The 18,357-nt window shown below is 43.7% G+C and overlaps 1 protein-coding gene and 1 non-coding gene across 4 annotated transcripts in view; both read left to right on the top strand.

The window, feature by feature from the left end:
• The window catches only part of LOC105470773 (UBX domain protein 7), a 79,095-nt gene extending 73,595 nt beyond the window's left edge, over positions 1-5,500 (top strand). For all 3 annotated transcript variants that reach the window (XM_071090569.1, XM_071090568.1, XM_071090570.1), the window contains one exon: positions 1,532-5,500. In XM_071090569.1, the coding sequence (XP_070946670.1) occupies positions 1,532-1,693 (162 nt within the window). In that variant the 3' untranslated portion in view covers positions 1,694-5,500. The remainder of the gene's footprint in view (positions 1-1,531) is intronic.
• A 9,863-nt stretch (positions 5,501-15,363) lies between these two features.
• On the top strand, positions 15,364-15,470 carry LOC112427189 (U6 spliceosomal RNA). Its single transcript, XR_003018665.1, has one exon. It is a non-coding gene; the product is annotated as a U6 spliceosomal RNA (small nuclear RNA).
• The last annotated feature ends 2,887 nt before the right edge of the window (positions 15,471-18,357 follow it).

The raw sequence follows: 18,357 nt of genomic DNA, 5'->3' as shown, positions 1-18,357 counted from the left end.
GACTGGGTGTAGGTAGAATGAAGGACTGGGTGTAGGTAGAATGAAGGACTGGGTGTAGTGGAATGAAGGACTGGGTGTAGGTGGAATGAAGGACTGGGTGTAGTGGAATGAAGGACTGGGTGTAGGTAGAATGAAGGACTGGGTGTAGTGGAATGAAGGACTGGGTGTAGGTAGAATGAAGGACTGGGTGTAGTGGAACGAAGGACTGGGTGTAGTGGAACGAAGGACTGGGTGTAGTGGAACGAAGGACTGGGTGTGGTGGAATGAAGGACTGGGTGTAGGTAGAATGAAGGACTGGGTGTAGTGGAACGAAGGACTGGGTGTAGTGGAACGAAGGACTGGGTGTAGTGGAACGAAGGACTGGGTGTAGTGGAATGAAGGACTGGGTGTAGGTGGAATGAAGGACTGGGTGTAGTGGAATGAAGGACTGGGTGTGGTGGAATGAAGGACTGGGTGTGGTGGAATGAAGGACTGGGTGTAGTGGAATGAAGGACTGGGTGTAGGTAGAATGAAGGACTGGGTGTAGTGGAATGAAGGACTGGGTGTGGTGGAATGAAGGACTGGGTGTAGTGGAATGAAGGACTGGGTGTAGTGGAACGAAGGACTGGGTGTAGTGGAACGAAGGACTGGGTGTAGTGGAATGAAGGACTGGGTGTAGGTGGAATGAAGGACTGGGTGTAGTGGAATGAAGGACTGGGTGTAGTGGAATGAAGGACTGGGTGTAGTGGAATGAAGGACTGGGTGTAGGTAGAATGAAGGACTGGATGTAGGTAGAATGAAGGACTGGGTGTAGTGGAACGAAGGACTGGGTGTAGTGGAATGAAGGACTGGGTGTAGGTAGAATGAAGGACTGGGTGTAGGTAGAATGAAGGACTGGGTGTGGTGGAACGAAGGACTGGGTGTAGTGGAATGAAGGACTGGGTGTAGTGGAATGAAGGACTGGGTGTAGGTAGAATGAAGGACTGGGTGTAGTGGAATGAAGGACTGGGTGTGGTGGAACGAAGGACTGGGTGTAGTGGAACGAAGGACTGGGTGTAGTGGAATGAAGGACTGGGTGTAGTGGAACGAAGGACTGGGTGTAGTGGAATGAAGGACTGGGTGTAGTGGAACGAAGGACTGGGTGTGGTGGAATGAAGGACTGGGTGTAGGTAGAATGAAGGACTTGGGTGTAGTAGAATGAAGGACTTGCCTTCCTTGATAAAAGGAAGAAAGGAAAACGGATAGAATGTTTAAAAATGAGAACAATAATTTAATTTTATAAATAGTGACTGGGTGTATGTATTGGGGAGACAAATAATAACTGTGTATTTCAGTCTCACTTAATGGCTGTACGTAATTGGGTACAGATTTCTCTCCCCGTCCAAAGGTTTCTAGTGGCCCTTCCACAAGGGCAAGCTTTGGTTATCTGAGAGAACTTACACTTAATAGCTGATCTAATATGATGAAAAGAGAATGTTTTATATTTAATTCACTAATATGCTCTTTCCTTTTATTTCCATCTAATGGCTTTGTCTTTCTCTTGTTTGTATAGGCTTTGGTGAAGCACGTCCAGTCTAAAGGATATCCAAATGAACGTTTTGAACTTCTCACCAACTTTCCTCGAAGGAAATTATCTCATCTGGACTATGATATTACATTGCAAGAGGCAGGCCTTTGTCCTCAAGAGACTGTCTTTGTACAGGAAAGAAATTAACACCATGGCTTGACCTCTCTCAGCTTACCCCTTTTTTCCCTTTTCCTGTGAGATACCATGTCACTAAGTATGCATTTTGGCTCATAGGACCACAGAGCCAAAGTTGGGCAAGCAAGTCACCTTCCTTCTCTTATTTCTTAATCTCTCCTGTAGTCAGTCTCTTTCTCCCCCTTTGTTTCTTTCTCTTCTGTTTTCTCCCTCCCCACTCCGTACTCTTCCCCCTCCCCCTACACTTTCTTACCTAATCTGGTGACCAAATAGAAGTGTAAGAATAAGACCTCTCCTAGTACTGGCAGCAGGAATTGTGTGTCCCAGTAAGTGGTCTTTTGCACGGCACTTTTTTGGGATCAGATGTTAACGTTACTCCCCAGACTCTTTGGGCAAAGGAATGGCTAGATTCAGAGTAAGAACAACCCTCCCTTTTTTGTAAGCCCCCATGTGTAGTAGGGAGAAGAAATTCTCTAACGTGGATTTGGTTTTGTTGTGTTCTTCATGTAGGAAATATCACTTAAGAAAATATCCAGGCTTTTGTTTCTGTGGAAAAAGCATCCCTTGTAATTATTGCTCATCATACCTAAAATCTTTTTCCAAGGATTTTCATGTTCCCAGCTGTAAGAACGATTTCCATGACATGTGTTACTGGCGGAATGAGTGTTAAATATGGAGCGTATAGCGTGGGGTGACTTTCATTGTCCTAGCTGAGAGAGTTTTCTTTATTACTCTGTATTGATCCTGCTAGTCCAGGAATGGACATTAAGTGAACCTGTCGTGGTGACTGGGATGGGAAGATGCTTTGCTGTTTTTGCCAGCACAGCAGATTAGCTCCTTTGGAGCCCTCCATTGTCCGAGTCTGCAGTGATCTGTAGGAAGGCAGCTGGTCAGTAATCATGTAGTACAATGGCTTGTAATTGTAACCACTATGGTTATTGATTGTCCTGTGGTGTTTCAGGCATACTTAGGTATGTCCCTGGGGAAAAAGAAAACCATTCAGCTGAGAGTTGCTAACCATGTTCTTTTGGTTAGAAATAATGGTTCATTTTTTGCCCCTGGTTGGAACAGTCTCTGAAAGGCTGTGGTGACTGAACTGAACATGAGTCCGCATGCTGTTTTCTTTCGAAAGGTATCAGAACTGAAAGCCTCTGTAAGGGGAAGACCTTTAAACTCAATTCAAAAGACAACATTTAGTAAAAAGGGGGGGTGGCGGAGGGTGCTAGTCATTTTTAGATGTTGTGGGGTTTTTCTGCCAACAAAACCGAAAATCAAATTTGAGTTGGTGAAAGCTTTCTTCGGTGTTTTTAGAAGAGGCCATCTTGAATCTGTAGAATACCATTTACACACCAACTTCACCCTGTGCTCAGTTCATATTTTGAGCTTAAATGGAATCCTCTGAAGGGGTAGTCGTGATTCTAGAAGTTTTAACTTGTAAAATGAAAATATTAAATGGACCTTTTTGTCAATTGAGGATTTAGATTGATTCTTTTATCCGAGGACCGTAAGTTCCTCAGCTACTGCTTAGAGACCTGTAGGTTTTCATCCACTTTACGATTGCTCTCTTGGCAATTGGGGCTTGGGGAAAAGAAGAAAAAAGATGCTATGTGTTGCTAGTACACAGTTATAGACTATGGTTTCTAATGGTTGAATTTTGAGGAACCCTCCCAAAAGAATGAGTTATGTATCTCCTCAAGGAAATCAATCATGGACAATTCTGTTTATTCTTCAGTGAGTCCTTTTGAATTAATGTTCTTACATTTTTTTCTAAGTCTGTGTAAGTGCTTATGTATAAGTATATAATTGTATAAATATTTATAAATATATTTATATAATTACAGTTTCATTTCTACCTTGAGTCAGAGTTCTCTCTTTAGATTGGTGACTAATACTTACACTTTGGTGTTTTTTCATAGGCTCTTGAGGCTTAACTAGCAGCTTCTGATTTATTGAGTGAAAGATGGTTTTCATGTTCATTCCTCAGTTGTATCTCTGAACTTGGATAACATACTTGCCGTTTGAAGAATAGAGCTGTATATTATCAAAGGTGCACTGGAGGGTAAAACATTGGTTGGTAGCAGACAAGGTCAGAAATCTAAAAATTCAGGGAGGCCCTGGGTAAGAAGAGGAGGTTTGCTCAGCTTTGCGCTCTGATGGTGCCCATCTGTACTCCAGCAAAGTCATAGCTGAAGCCCAGCTCGCTCAAACATGTCAAGTCAGCCGCTTTTCCTGTCGGGCTCTGTTTCATTCTCTTTACCTTCTAGCTTCTCTTGCTAGAACAGCTGGGAGAACTGACAACATGTTCATCAGTGAGAGGGTGTAGTTCTTTCTGACATGTTCAGCACGTGCATATTCATTGATGAGAAACCAAAGTGACTTTTTCAACTGGGGTTACTGTGGGATGATTAAGTAGAGAGAAAGTGATTTAAAAGACAGCATGGTACTTTCACCCAGCTTAACATGCAGCTGGGTTGTCCGCAATACAAGATGTGGTGGGCTTTGTTTTGTTTTATTTTGAGGCAGGAGTGTAATTATCTCAGGGTTGATATAGAGGCCCATGGGAATAGTTACGGATTGTGCACGAGAAGAGTCCATAAGGAGTATTGCCTTGCTCAAGAGTTCAATCCACTGACAGAGTAGGCGTCTTCCAGTTTGCCTTATTTCCTCTGCAAGTTTCCTTGCTCTTTAGGGCAGAGGTTTTATTGAATAGATTAAATGAGGTCAGTAAGGTTAGTTAAAAATAGTCATTCTTTGTGGGTGTCGGACACAGCTGAAAGAGAGTGTTAAAAAAGAAAAGCTAGAGAGGAAAAGAACAAGAAAGATAGACTTCGAGAGTGGTAAGAGAAAAATACAGGGAGATGGAATGGAAACTACTGGGAAGGCCAGGCCATGGTGGCTCACGCCTGTAATCCCAGCACTTTGGGAGGCCGAGGTGGGCAGATCACCTGAGGTCAGGAGTTCGAGACCAGCCTGACCAACATGGAGAAACCCCATCTCTACTAAAAATACAAAAATTACCCGGGTGTGATGACAGGCACCTGTAATCCCAGCTACTCAGAGGCTGAGGCAGGAGAATGGCTCGAACCTGGGAGGCAGAGATTGTGGTGAGCCAAGATTGTGCCACTGCACTCCAGCCTGGGCAACAGAGTGACACTCCATCTCAAATTTAAAAAAGAAGAAGAAGAAGAATAGTGGGAAAAAAGTGAGAGGAATACTTTTTTGAATTTGATATCGGAAGGAACTGGAGAACAGAAAGAACAGTGCCAAATGAGAAAAGAACAGGAAACTTAATACTGAGTAACTGGCATGCGCTAGGTACTTTTATGTACATTTTCTTCTTCAGTCTCCCTAAGAATTGTACGAAATATATATTTTCTTCCCATGTTAAGAAAACAGGTATAGAGAACTTATTCAGGATGTCACAGCTAGTGAGTGGCAAATCAGAATTGGAATCCAGAGTCCATACTGTTTCAACGTCCATGCTGTGTTCTCTGACAGCAAGAGAATCAAGCCACCCAAATGGTTATCTTCTCATTGTTGGGCTTTGTAAATTAGCATTTAGTTTTGTTCCCATAAATATAGAGGAAGTAGTTGGGTTAAAGTTTTGGGATTTGCACTATGCCTATAAATGTTTATTTGTGCCATTATTTTGAGAGGCTGATTATTGCTTTTTTAAAATGATGCACTGGTGAAGATGTGAAAGGAAAATTGCTATGTGGCATTATTTGCCAAGAATAAATGAAAAGGGTAAAAAAAGAATTTTTTCTTTTTTTAAACATTTTTCAGAAAAGACACAATTATCTTTTTTTTTTTTTTTTTTTTTTTTTTTAAATATAGGTGAGCGCCACCACGCCTGGCTAATTTTTGTATTTTTAGTAGAGACAGGGTTTCACCATGTTGGCCAGGATGGTCTTGATCTCTTGACCTTGTGATCCGCCCGCCTCGGCCTCCCAAAGTGCTGGGATTACAGGCATGAGCCACCACTCCCGGCCTACAATTCTGTTTTCTGTGTCCCATCCATACCAGATTATTGAACCCTCGGTGTGTATGTTTTTAAATCTTGTATATAATTCTTCCTTGACTTAGACATCAACAACTAGCTATTGAGTTCTTTATAGAAGTTGGAAATATTTTGAAATCTGAGATCTAATTCCTGGCCAGATGTGGTGGCTCACGCCTGTAATCCCAGGGAGGCCAAGGTGGGGGAATCACCTGAGGTTGGGAGTTTGAGATCAGCCTGGCCAACATGGTGAAACCCTGTCTCTACTAAAAAATATAAAAATTAGCTAGGCATGGTGGCTCATGTCTGTAATCCCAGCTGCTGGGAAGGCTGAGGCATGAGAGTCTCTTGAACCCGGGAGGCGGAGGTTGCAGTGAGCCGAGATCACACCCCTGCACTCTGGCCTGGGTGAGGGAGCGAGACTCTGTCTCAAAAAATAATAAATGAGATCTGCCTGTTTTATCCAGTTAGGGAGACACACTACACATGAAATAACTGGAGAGCATGTAAATGTTTACCTATTCAAGCTTAGGAAAAGGGAAGAGTATGTTTTAGTCAGCAAAGTCTTAAGCAAGACTGAAAAGTGGCAAGCACTGTAGCTCAGATTTTCTTTTGACTCACCTATTTCTTTAGCTCCACCTTTCGTAACTTTAGATTTAGGGCATGAAGTTCTGCCAGTAAGGCATAACCAGTACCCAAGTAAGAAAGGATTACTGATCCCCCGGAGTAAACGTTTCTAGCTAGCAGGGATCTCACTTGTACACTTTGGAAAAATGCCAGAGGGAGCCACTAGCAACTGAAAAATGAGGAAGATTTAATTTCTCTACAGGTACAAATCAAATGCGCAGCATAGTACATATTATATGCAGAAAGGGCACTAGGGGTGTAAGTGTACTTGGGTAACAGCTCTGCTAGTTGTTACTTCACACTTCTCTTTCTTCTTAATCTCGGGTTTCTCATCTGAAAAATGAGAGAATTGGACTAGATTAATAGTGCTCAGCCTTTTCTAGACCAGCAAATTAGATTATCTCTGAAGTCCTTTTTCCACTCCAAAATTTTACGCTTCCAGTCTCTCCCCTTTATTGCATATTATCTCTAGGCTAATTAAAAGTGTGCTGGTTGATCATTTTCTTTTTTTTTTTTTTTTTCTGTGTTCAGGTATCATTTGACCAGTAACTTGCTCCTAATCTTACTGTGATGACTGAAACCTCCAAAGAGGAGAGTATAATAGTTATAGGTCTAGTAATAATCTTTTGAACAATTCATTATTTTTTAAAACTTAATGCCGTGTGCCTAGTCAGTATTGAGTATGACTAAAATGTAAATGAGAACCAAATATGTCACTAACACTGGCACTAAATTTTATTTTTACTTGTGTACTTAAAGTACTTTACTGGCCTGTTGGGAAGTTGGTTTGTATAAGTTGTAAGATTCACTCCTGGTTTTGGCAGAAGCAACTTTTTAAAGATACAATTAGGCTGACTTTTAAAAACGTTTTTTATCCCATAGAATGTATCTTTATTATGTGATTCTTACCCTCTCTCTGCCTTTTTTGACCATCATTTAACTACTCAGTAGTAAATCATGGGGTGCAGGCTGATGAATTAGTAGTCTTGTGTAAAACTAAAATGTAATGAGCATAGGAAGAACCAGCTCTTCTGGTGAACATGGCAGTTTTCCGGTACTACCAGCCTTGATGAATAGGCTGAAGACAGCTGTGTACTATGGACATTCGACTTCACTGGATTGCCTTGCTTAGCATTTCAGTTATTGTCTTGCCATGAAACGTGGTGTTGCACAGTACACATTTTAGAATAGTGGCAAGAATGTTCTTTAGAACTGCAAATAACCCAACAGTGTACCCTGCCAGTATATCGGTTTCTCCTGTTATATAGAGATTTGGTATTTCAGTGATGGTTATTTTGGTTTTTGACTCACCTGTGTGTCAGTCCTGCTACAGAGACAGTATAGAATCAAGAATTTCTTGACGTCTTTTTAAAAATAGAGATTATAATGTCCTTGGTGGTTTTCCTGTGAAGTGAACTTACATGGCTGGATTATTGAATGTGACAGTGAGACTCTTAATTAGAAAGTCTTGTAATCCTGCTTTCTAGTTTCCTTCTCCACCATTCACTTTTAACATTCATTCTCTGAAAATAGCTATGATTTTTAATGTAATTGGCTATGTTTAAGAAATTCCATGTCAAAGTCTTAATATGTAACAATCTTCATTTTTTATAAAATTGAAGGAAATTTTTGAGGCAAACTTACTTTTATAGCTCATTTTTTCTCTTAACTAAGGAGAATTCTCTGGTTTCAAATAGAGAATGGCTAGCTCTGTGATGCCCCACTCTCTTTGTGGCCTACCAGTTACTGTTTTGTTGCTTAAAATTGCAGATATTCTTATAAATGTGATGATTTTTGGCACAGGCCTTTCTTTGCCATATTGATTTCAAAATAGAGTTGGGTAATCCAATTTGAATTACTTTAATAAACATAATTTAGCATTTCTGTAATGAGAAAGTATTTTCAAAAGATAACCAGATTTACTTCTAGGATTAGAGATGGCAAATACCAGTGATAGTATTTTTCCCAAGAACCATCACATGTTAATCTATAAATATGAGAAGTTGTAGATATTGTCGTACTTAATTCTTTGGCAACAAACAGCAAGTTTTTATTGTTTGTTTAATTGTATTTCCTCTAGAGATCACAATACTCTGGGTATTTTATATCCCTTCTAAAGGTCATTTGGATTTTCAAATGGGAAGAATAGTCAAGCTAAGCTGGACTAAACCTAAGTAATATTTTATCTCATCAAAAAAAGTTATTAATCCAACTGGGTTAGCATGAGTCATTCATTTTTTAGACATGGTAAGTGGGAAACATTTCAAATCATTAGATAAATTCTGACCTGGAATCGAATTCTCCCTTTCTTAAAATCTTTTTAATTTGCTTTTTTCATAGGCTCAGTATGGAACTCTTAACTGATAAGGGAGATATTCTTGATCTGGAACCATTCCCTGCCATTCTGCTTTTTTCTCTCTATCAATCAAAGTAGCTGGCTCCATAGTGCCTGTCACCAGGTGGTCCATTTCAGGTTGATGACATTAGACCATTTACACTCAGTTGGATACTTCCCTGTTTTCAGCAACATGATTTTACAGGATGCTTTTCTCAAAGCTTTGCATTCTTAATGGAAATATCAAATGGTGTAATTCCAAATATAAATATGTTTATGACACTAATCATATGCTTTTAATGATAACTTTTTGATAACTTACTGCCCTGTAAAGTTAAACCTTACACGGAGTGACTGTTGCCATCAGAAAATCCCTTTTTACCTGCTAATGAGAGTGAAAGTAGTATGTGACCTCCACTTTCAGTGAATGAGTAGCAAGCTTCTCAGAGGGGCTGCTTATCTTACCCGTCTGGGGTCTTGGCACTTGTACTTTCCTGGGTTTGTCCCTCCAGCTGGAAAGGCTGTTGAAAACACTTGCCAGGAAACAGTAAAGCTGTGAGAGAACCTTCTAGTCTTAGGTAGAGAGAAATGAGTACCAGTTGATGCTAACGTGATACTTAGACTTTGAGGGGCTTCCATCCAAGCTTTGGCATGAATCTGTTAGACACAGTTTTCTTCACTTCTCTGATAATCTTTTTTTCCAGAATGGCTTTTTGTTGTTGTTGTTATTAACAAGTTGTAAACATCGGTGTTTTTTTGTTTTGTTTGCCCTTTCGGAAAGTCCTTCTTCGAGTAGGTATTGATGGTTCCATGGAAACTCTCAGCAGTGTCTGTGTAGGCTCTGTGCATGCTTTGTATGAGTTCAGTTTGAACAATGCATTTGGAATCACCTGGGATGTCCAATTCTGGCATGTCTTCATTGATTGTGTTTTTAAACATGTCTCATGTCATTTTCCAAACCTCACTTTACATCTTACTCAGAGAAGTTAATCAAGGAATGAAATTTCTGGGGGGATAGGGATGAGGGTGGGTTGGGGACTTGAGTGAAGTCAACTCGGGGTATTTGCTTTAAAGTGTTTTCTAAAGCAGTTCCTAACAGTATTTAGAGATTCCCTGGGATGTTTGTGTGCTCAGCTTATTCTGGACAAAGTGTGTGGGCGGGGGGGTCTTACTGAGATTTGCATTCTTAGTGCAGGACAGGCTCTAAATTTCATCTGTGCTCTAGATTTGTGATTGAATCCAAGAAGATAACAAGGACAGTGCTCCTATTGTAACGTTTCTGGCAAGTGCTCCCTAAAATGCACATCGAATTGTGTTTTCTGGACCTTTTCTCCCATGGTGCTAGGAGATAGCATTGATTTCTGCAGCTCTTCTCAGTGCTGGGAAGAAGTCTTTGGGATTATTGAGCAAGGGGCAGCCGGACCATCCACTAAATTTGTTTGTTCAAGACACATTAGAGACCCTCCTGTATATCTAGTAAGTCATAATAAAGGTGCTCGGGAAAGCCTTAAATTTGAAGACACATGGAGGCGGTAGAAAATTAACCTTGTAAGAGGAGAAGAACATGCCGTTAGGTAAAGCAGAGCTGTAACTGCTGGCTAAGACTCAATGGAACTTCCACTTGCTCTAAAACCAGGGAAATCTTAGATAACTGGGTGTGATCTATCTATAGATCTACATAGTCTATGGGTAAATAATTTCCAAAAGGAGGATCTTGCTGTCCGTTGGTGATCCTCTGGTTTGGGCTGTACCAAATTGTGAATATTCTTGCTGTGTTGTACCCAGTTGCTTTATATGAATACTGCAACTTGAAACGGGGAGGGTGGGGGGGACAACGGGGTGGGGGAGGGAGGGGAGTGGGACGATAAGTCTTCTGAAGACATCAGCTCACTGTGCTGAGAGAGGGACCAAACTCAAGGAAACCTCTGATCTATACATTCAACTGCTGCATTTTTTTATAAATACATGTAAATGTCCTGTTGTAATATTTGATCTTGGAAATAAAAACAAAAACTTTTCAGTATTAGTTTTTTTGTGGTGTTGTTTTTGCAAGATAAGACTCTCTGGATATTACTTTCAGTGATACAATTTAGATTCCAAAAGCTTGCCCCCCCACCCCCCATGTTCTCATTTAGGTCAGCTCCTGTTGATTCACAAAGGTTACTTTGTAGTCCCCTTGTCAGCCTAATGCTTGCTAGCCTTTTTTCTGCTCTTCCTGGTATTTCACACATTTATGGTAAACACTCTGTAAATGTTAGTCCAGTTGTTACAGAAACATTGGGTAAGCTAGCCTTGTTAGGTAAGTATGATTCTGTGTTGGACATACTTGGGCAATTCAAGTGTCTAATTTTTCAGACCAGTGGTAATTACTAATAGTTAATTAAGGACTTAGCTTAAACAAGTGAAGGAAAGATAATTAATGGACAAAAAGACAGGAGTTATGATTATATGGTATAATAGAAATTGGTATTGCTGCTGGCTGCAGTGGCTCACGCCTCTAATCCCAGCACATTGCAAGGCTGAGACGGGTGGATCACCTGAGGTCAGGAGTTCGAGACCAGCCTGGCCAACGTGGTGAAACCCTGTCTCTACTAAAAATATAAAAATTAGCTGCGCATGGTAGCACATGCCTGTAATCCCAGCTACTCGGGACGCTGAAGCAGGAGAATCGCTTGAACCTAGGAGGCAGAGGTTGCTGTGAGCCAAGATCATGCCACTGCACTCCAGCCTGGGCGACAAGAGCGAAACTCTGTCTCAAAAAAAACAAAAAACAGGCGTGGTTGTGGTGCCTCTAATCCCAGCTACTCGGGAGGCTGAAGCAGGAGAATTGCTTGAACCTGGGAAGTGGAGGTTGCAGTGAGCTGAGATAGCATTCAGCCTGGGTGACAGAGTGAGACTCCATCTCAAAAAAAAAAACCCAAAAAAAACTGGGATTGCTGCTTGGCTCACAGTTCTGCAGTGATGGGTTGTGGAAGCATTTCTCATCCCAGTGCTTCCGATGTGCCAAATAACAGGGGTGTGTGCGACGGGGAAAATAACAACAGGGATGTGTGCGACGGGGAAAATAACAGGGATGTGTGCGACGGGGAAAATAACAGGGATGTGTGTGATGGGGCCAAACAGATCCATCCTGTGCCCTCAAGAAACTGACTTTCTAGCTCGGAGCACGGATGATAAACATACGTGGGAAAACAGATTTGATTCTAATAGAATTTTAAAAATATACAGAAAAGGAGCTAATAGAGAATTCTTTATTTTTTTTTTTTTTTAATTTTGAGACAGAGTCTCACTCTGTCACGCAGGCTGGAGTGCAGTGGCGCAATCTCAGCTCACGGCAAGTTCCGCCTCCCGGGTTCAAGCGATTCTCCTGACTCAGCCTCCCGAGTAGCTGGGACTACAGATGCCCACCACCTTACCTGGCTAATCTTTGTGTTTTAGTAGAGATGGGGTTTCACCGTGTTGGCCAGGCTGGTCTCGAACTCCTGACCTCAAGTGGTTCACCTGCCTTGGCCTCCCAAAGTGCTGGGATGACAGGTGTGAGCCACCGCACCTGACCTGGTGTTTCTTCTCACTGCCTGTGCCTCCTTGATTGGGTCTTTATGGTGGTGATCCCCAGGACCTGGCCCTCTAACTCTCCCTCAGTGATCTCATTCTCATAGTACCAACCACCGTGTATAAAGCCAATGAGTTCTCAGATCTCTAACTCCAGCCCGTCTCTCCTCCAAGCTTCAGACTCACATGTCCGACTTTTTACACGACACCTACAGTTGGAAGTGTCACTCTTACATCTAAAATGACGCCTCCCCACCCAGACCTGCAATGACACCACTACCTACGAACCTGCCAGAAACTTAAGTCTTTTTCTTTTGCTTATTCCCCCATATCCAGCCCAACAGCAAGTCCTTTAACTTCTACCTCCAAAATGCATAAAATATAACCCTGCTTTTCAGTCTATTGCCATTACTGTGGTCCAAGTGACCTGCTTTTTTTCTTGACCACTGCAATAGTCTCCGCTCTTACTCTCTTCCGACCCGTTCTCCACATATTGGCTTCTCATTCCACTCAGAATGTCCAAGCTCCTTGCTTCGTGCCACCCCTTTTGCCCCCTGCCTGCCAGCTGACTGGCTTTCTCTCAAACCCCGACATCAAACAGCTTCCTGCTGCACAGCCGAGGCACTTCGTCTGCTTGAGTTCTCCTCGTCTTAGCATGTCACTTTCTTTTATCCTTCAGGTCTCAGCCTAAAAGTAAACTCCCCAACAAGTTATTTAAAGGAGAATTCTCAGCCGGGCGCAGTGGCTCACGCCTGTAATCCCAGCACTTTGGGAGGCTGAGGTCGGGGGCTCACCTGAGGTCAGGAATTCTAGACCAGCCTGGCAAACAGTGTGAAACCCCATCTCCTACTAAAAACACAAAAATTAGCCAAGTGTGGTGGCGCGTGCCTGTAAGTCCAGCTACTCTGGAGGCTGAGGCAGGAGAATTGCTTGAACCCGGGAGGTGGAGGTTGCAGTGAGCCAAGGTCACACCACTGCACTCCACACCCCAGCCTGAGGGACAAGAGCAAAACTCTGTCTTGGAAACAAAACAAAACAAACACCAGAGTGGGGCGCCAAGGGAGCCAAGAGTGAGAATGTTCAAGAAGGATCCTGTGGCCAACTGTGTCTAGAGTCAAGAGGACAGTGAAGTGTTCATCAGAGACACGAAATTACTGGAGACCAAGAACAGTTTCAGTGCAGTGTTGGAGGCAGAAATCTAGTTTGAGTGGGTAGAAGTTTACAATATGTGTGTACTAATGAGAAAACCCTAACTTCCTCTTCAGTGGTCTGGTATAAATGGCAGCCCTTTCAACATATCTTCCCCTTTTTCCTCCCTCCAATTAAAGGAATGTGCTCTCTTGTCAGCTTTCAGTTGAGTTTGGAGTCCACCCACAGGAGGCTGATTAGTCCTGTCACTCTTATCTGGCGAACTCTAGAAAACAGCTGGCCTAGTTGTCTTGCTGTTTCATCTTCTCTCTTTTTCTTCTGCCAGTGAATTCTATTTTATCAGCTTCCTCAATTTCTTGCTCAAATCCCACCTCCAGATCCCACAATATACCCCAGAATGGAACATCTGTCTAGCCTGTTCTGCCGAGTCTTTTTTTTTTTTTTTTGAGACACAGTCTCTCTCTGTCGCTGAGACTGGAGTGCAGTGGCGCGATCTCGGCTCACTGCAACCTCCACATCTGGTACTCAAGCAATCCTCCCACCTCAGCCTCCCCAGTAGCTGGGACTACAGGTGTGCACACCACGCCCCGCTAATTTGTGTATCTTTAGTAAAGCCAGGATTTCACCATGTTGGTCATGCTGGTCTCAAATTTCTGGCCTTGAAACCGCCTTTGCAAAATGATGACAGTGAAAGAGATTCAACTGAACCGACTCCATCTTGCGTCTCACCTCCAAGCTGTCCTCCTTCATTCCTGGGCATAGGCTGAACTAACTTTGGGAGAAACTGAGTTTGTAATTTATAGTTTAAGCAAAGACAGTAACAGCCCTTTCCCAAAGCAGCCTCCTCCTTGCCTGGGGACTAGACTAACATTAGCCACAGAATTCGAAATTCTGGTTTAGGAGCCATGCAGCTGGAGGACACGATTCTGACCCTCCCTACACGGCTCCTAAGATCAGAGCTCGAGATATTCTGCAGACGCTGCACCTGATGGATCAGCTGGCACCACCCGGATCGATAACCTGGCTGGTCCGATCTCGTGACCCCGACCCAGGAACTGAGTCCGCAGGAAAACAGCTCTGACTCCCCGGGATCTCATCCCTGACCAGTGAGCACCCCGGTCCCTGGCTTCCCCACCCAGCAAGTTTTCCTTAAAACCTGCTCCTCCAATGCTCAGGGAGACTGATCTGAGTGATAAGAAACTCCGGCCTCCCGCGCAGCCGCCTCGGCCCGAGCGACTGTTTCTCTACTGCGGTTCCCCGGTCGTGAAGAACCGGCTCCGTCCGGGCCGCGGGTAAGGGGGGCCTCGGGCGGCCACAGCCTGGAGCGCTCCCCGGCCTCCGAAGTGCTGGGACTCCCGGTGTGGGCCACGGCGCCTCCCAACGCTTCAGCCTCGGGAAGCCTTTTGCGGCACGACTGGTCTCCCGGCCCCGGCCCGCCGCTCACGGTGTCCTCAGACTCCCGTCCGCGCCCCCCGGGCACCCGGCAGAGCCGCCGCGGGCAGCCGCCTGCAGCCTCACTCCGCACCGGGCACCGTCCGCCAAAAGGATGCTCCGTTCTTCCGAGGCAGCGAGAGGCTCCCCACGGGGAAGTGAAGACACAGACCCCACGCGGGCCGCAGGCGGCCTGTTCATCTCACGTGCCTGGTTTCTTCAAGAAGTGTCTTGTTCGGCCGGGCGCGGTGGCTCAAGCCTGTAATCCCAGCACTTTGGGAGGCCGAGACGGGCGGATCACGAGGTCAGGAGATCGAGACCATCCTGGCTGACGCGGTGAAACCCCGTCTCTACTAAAAATACAAAAAACTAGCCGGGCGCGGTGGCGGCGCCTGTAGTCCCAGCTACTCTGGAGGCTGAGGCAGGAGAATGGCGGGAACCCGGGAGGCGGAGCTTGCAGTGAGCTGAGATCCGGCCACTGCACTCCAGCCTGGGCGACAGAGCGAGACTCCATCTGAAAAAAAAAAAAAAAAAGAAAGAAATTCTTATATAGAAAGCAACTCACAAACAGTTTAGAAGACTTAAACTGTGCTCACTTTGGCAACACATATACTAAAATTGGGACAACACAGAGAAGTTTAACATGGTTCCTGTGCAAGGATGACACGAAAATTAATGAAGGGTTTCAATTTTATTTTAAAAAATTAACCTGTGATAGTCAGTTATAATGATCCCTTCTCATATATGTGCATCAGGGGTTTTCTCAGTAATTGTTTTCATCACTGGAAGTAAAATCTGCATGCAGACACTGTGTGTGTTACTTTATGCATTTGCATGAATGAATTCATTCATCAAGTGATTCTGGGGCTCCTGCCATGTTCCAAGCTCTGTGTGAACATACAGAGCTCGGAACATACAGAGTTAGCCGCTGCCTGCAAAGGCCTCACAGCCATGAAGTGAGAAGTGAGTCACATTCCGGTGGCACGTGGGCAAAGATTTCCTAAACGGACACTAGAAGTATTGACCATAAAAGAAGATAGATGAATGGAGCTGAATTAAAATCAGTATTTTCTCTTCATGAAGAGACATAATTAAGGCCGGGCGTGGTGGCTCACACCTGTAATCCCAGCACTTTGGGAGGCTCAGGTGGGTGGATCACGAGGTCAGCAGATCAAGACCAGCCTGGCCAACATGGTGAAACCCCGTCTCTACTAAAAATACAAAACTTAGCTGAGTGTGGCAGCCCATGCCTGTAATCCCAGCTACTCGGCAGGCTGAGGCAGGAGAATCGCTTGAACCTGGGAGATGGAGGTTGCAGTGAGCCAAGATCGTGGCACTGCACTCTAGCCTGATGGCAGAGCTAGACTGTCTCAAAAATTAAAAAAAAAAAAAAAAAAAAAAAAAAGACATAATAAAGAGAGTAAAAAGTCAAACCACAAACTGGGGGAAAACATTCACAATAAGTTTACCTGATAAAGGTCTCATACCTAGAATTATAACGAACTAGAAAATAGTAAGAAAAAAAGATAACCAAAAATGGGCAAAAACCATGGACAGGAACTTCTCAAAGAGGATCTTCAAATGGCTAATACATATATGAAAAGGTGCTTACTCATCAAGAAGATGCAAATTCAAACACAAGGAGATTACATTAAACACCCACCACAATGCCTAAAATTAAAAATGTTTGCAAGAATGTGTAGAAATGGAAACCGCCACACACTGCTGGTGGACATGTAAATTAGTAGGAGTACTTTGGGAATCTGTGTGGCAATATCTGCCAAAATTAAATATTCACCTGCCCTATGATAGCAATGCTATTCCTAAGTATATTCTCTGAAAAATTAGTACATAGTTCTGTCAAAAGACATGTAGAATAATATTCATAGCAGCATTATTTATAACAGACAAAAGTTGAAAATATAAATGTCCATCAAGAGTAGAAAAAGTTGTAATATCCAATGAAATAATACTCAGCAATAAAAGAATAAATTACATGATGGATGAATCTTGCATATAGAATATTGAGTAAAGAAAGCCACACACAAAAGCCACACTGGGCCGGGCGCAGTGACACACACCTGTAATCTAGCACTTTGGGAGGCCAAGGCAGGAGGATCACTTGGGCCCAGGAGTTCGAGACCAGACTGGGCTACATGGTGAGACCCCATCTCTACAAGCAATAAAAAAATCAGCTGGCGTGGTGATGCTTGCCTGTGGTCCCAGCTACTCGGGAGGCTGACGTGGGAGGATCACTTGAGCCTGGGAGGGCAAGGCTGCAGTGAGCCATGATTGTGCCACTGCACTCCCGCCTGGATGACACAGCAAAATCCTGTTTTTTTTTTTTTTAAAAAAAGGAAACTGATTGAATTTATGTGAAATTCAAGAACAACTGAAACCTAACCAATTATTGTAAGAGCCAAAATGAAAGTTAACACAGGGGACAAGGGATATGAATGACAGGAGACACAATTAAGCCTGTGGGGATTTGGAATGTCCTGTATCTTGATTTGTGTGCTGGTTCACCTGGGTGTACATGTAAAAATTCATCAGATTTTATCATTAAGATTTATGCACTTTAGGCCGGGCACTGTGGCTCACACCTGTAATCCCAGCACTTTGGGAGGCCAAGGCAGGTAGATCACCTGAGGTCTGGAGTTCGAGACCAGCCTGACCAACATGGAGAAACGCTGTCTCTACCTAAAATGCAAAATTAGCCAGGCGTGGTGGCGCATGCCTATAATCCCAGCTACTTGGGAGGCTGAGGCATGCGAATTGCTTGAAGCAGGGAAGCAGAGGTTGCGGTGAGGTGAGATTGTGCCACTGCACTCCAGCCTGGGAACAAGAGCGAAACTCCCCTCAAAAAAAAAAAAAAAGAAAAGATTTCTGCACTTTTACTGTATACATGCATTATAATATCTAGATGTTTAAAACACAATGGGAGCATAGAGAAAGAAGTATCTAACTCAGAGTAAAGAAATCCTGGCAGGCCGGGCGCGGTGTCTCAAGCCTATAATCCCAGCACTTTGGGAGGCCGAGATGGGTGGATCACGAGGTCAGGAGATCGAGACCATCCTGGCTAACACGGTGAAACCCCGTCTCTACTAAAAAATACAAAAAAACTAGCCGGGCGAGGTGGCGGCGCCTGTAGTCCCAGCTACTCAGGAGGCTGAGGCAGGAGAATGGCATAAACCTGGGAGGTGGAGCTTGCAGTGAGCCGAGATCCGGCCACTGCACTCCAGCCTGGGCGACAGAGCAAGACTCCTTCTCAAAAAAAGAAAAAAAAAAAAAAAGAAAGAAATCCTGGCAGACTTCACTGGGAATGTTTGAACTGAATCTTGAATAGGAGCTTGTCCATAGAGGGTCACCAATCTCCCATGCAGAGAGCACCACAAAATCCTCAGAAATTTGGTGAGAGTATGGTACAAGATGATAGTGGCCTGGGGCTTGAACAAAACAGTTAGGAGGCTGAGTGTGGTGGCTCACACCTGTAATCTTAGCACTTTGGGAGGCTGAGGCGAACACCTGAGGTCAAGAGTCAGAGAGCAGCCTGGCCAAAACGGCAAAACCCCGTCTGTATTA

Source organism: Macaca nemestrina, chromosome 2, assembly GCF_043159975.1.
Source record: "Macaca nemestrina isolate mMacNem1 chromosome 2, mMacNem.hap1, whole genome shotgun sequence".
Classification (NCBI taxonomy): domain Eukaryota; kingdom Metazoa; phylum Chordata; class Mammalia; order Primates; family Cercopithecidae; genus Macaca; species Macaca nemestrina.
Note: the sequence above shows the minus strand (reverse complement) of the source record. Positions and strands in the feature narration are given on the sequence as shown.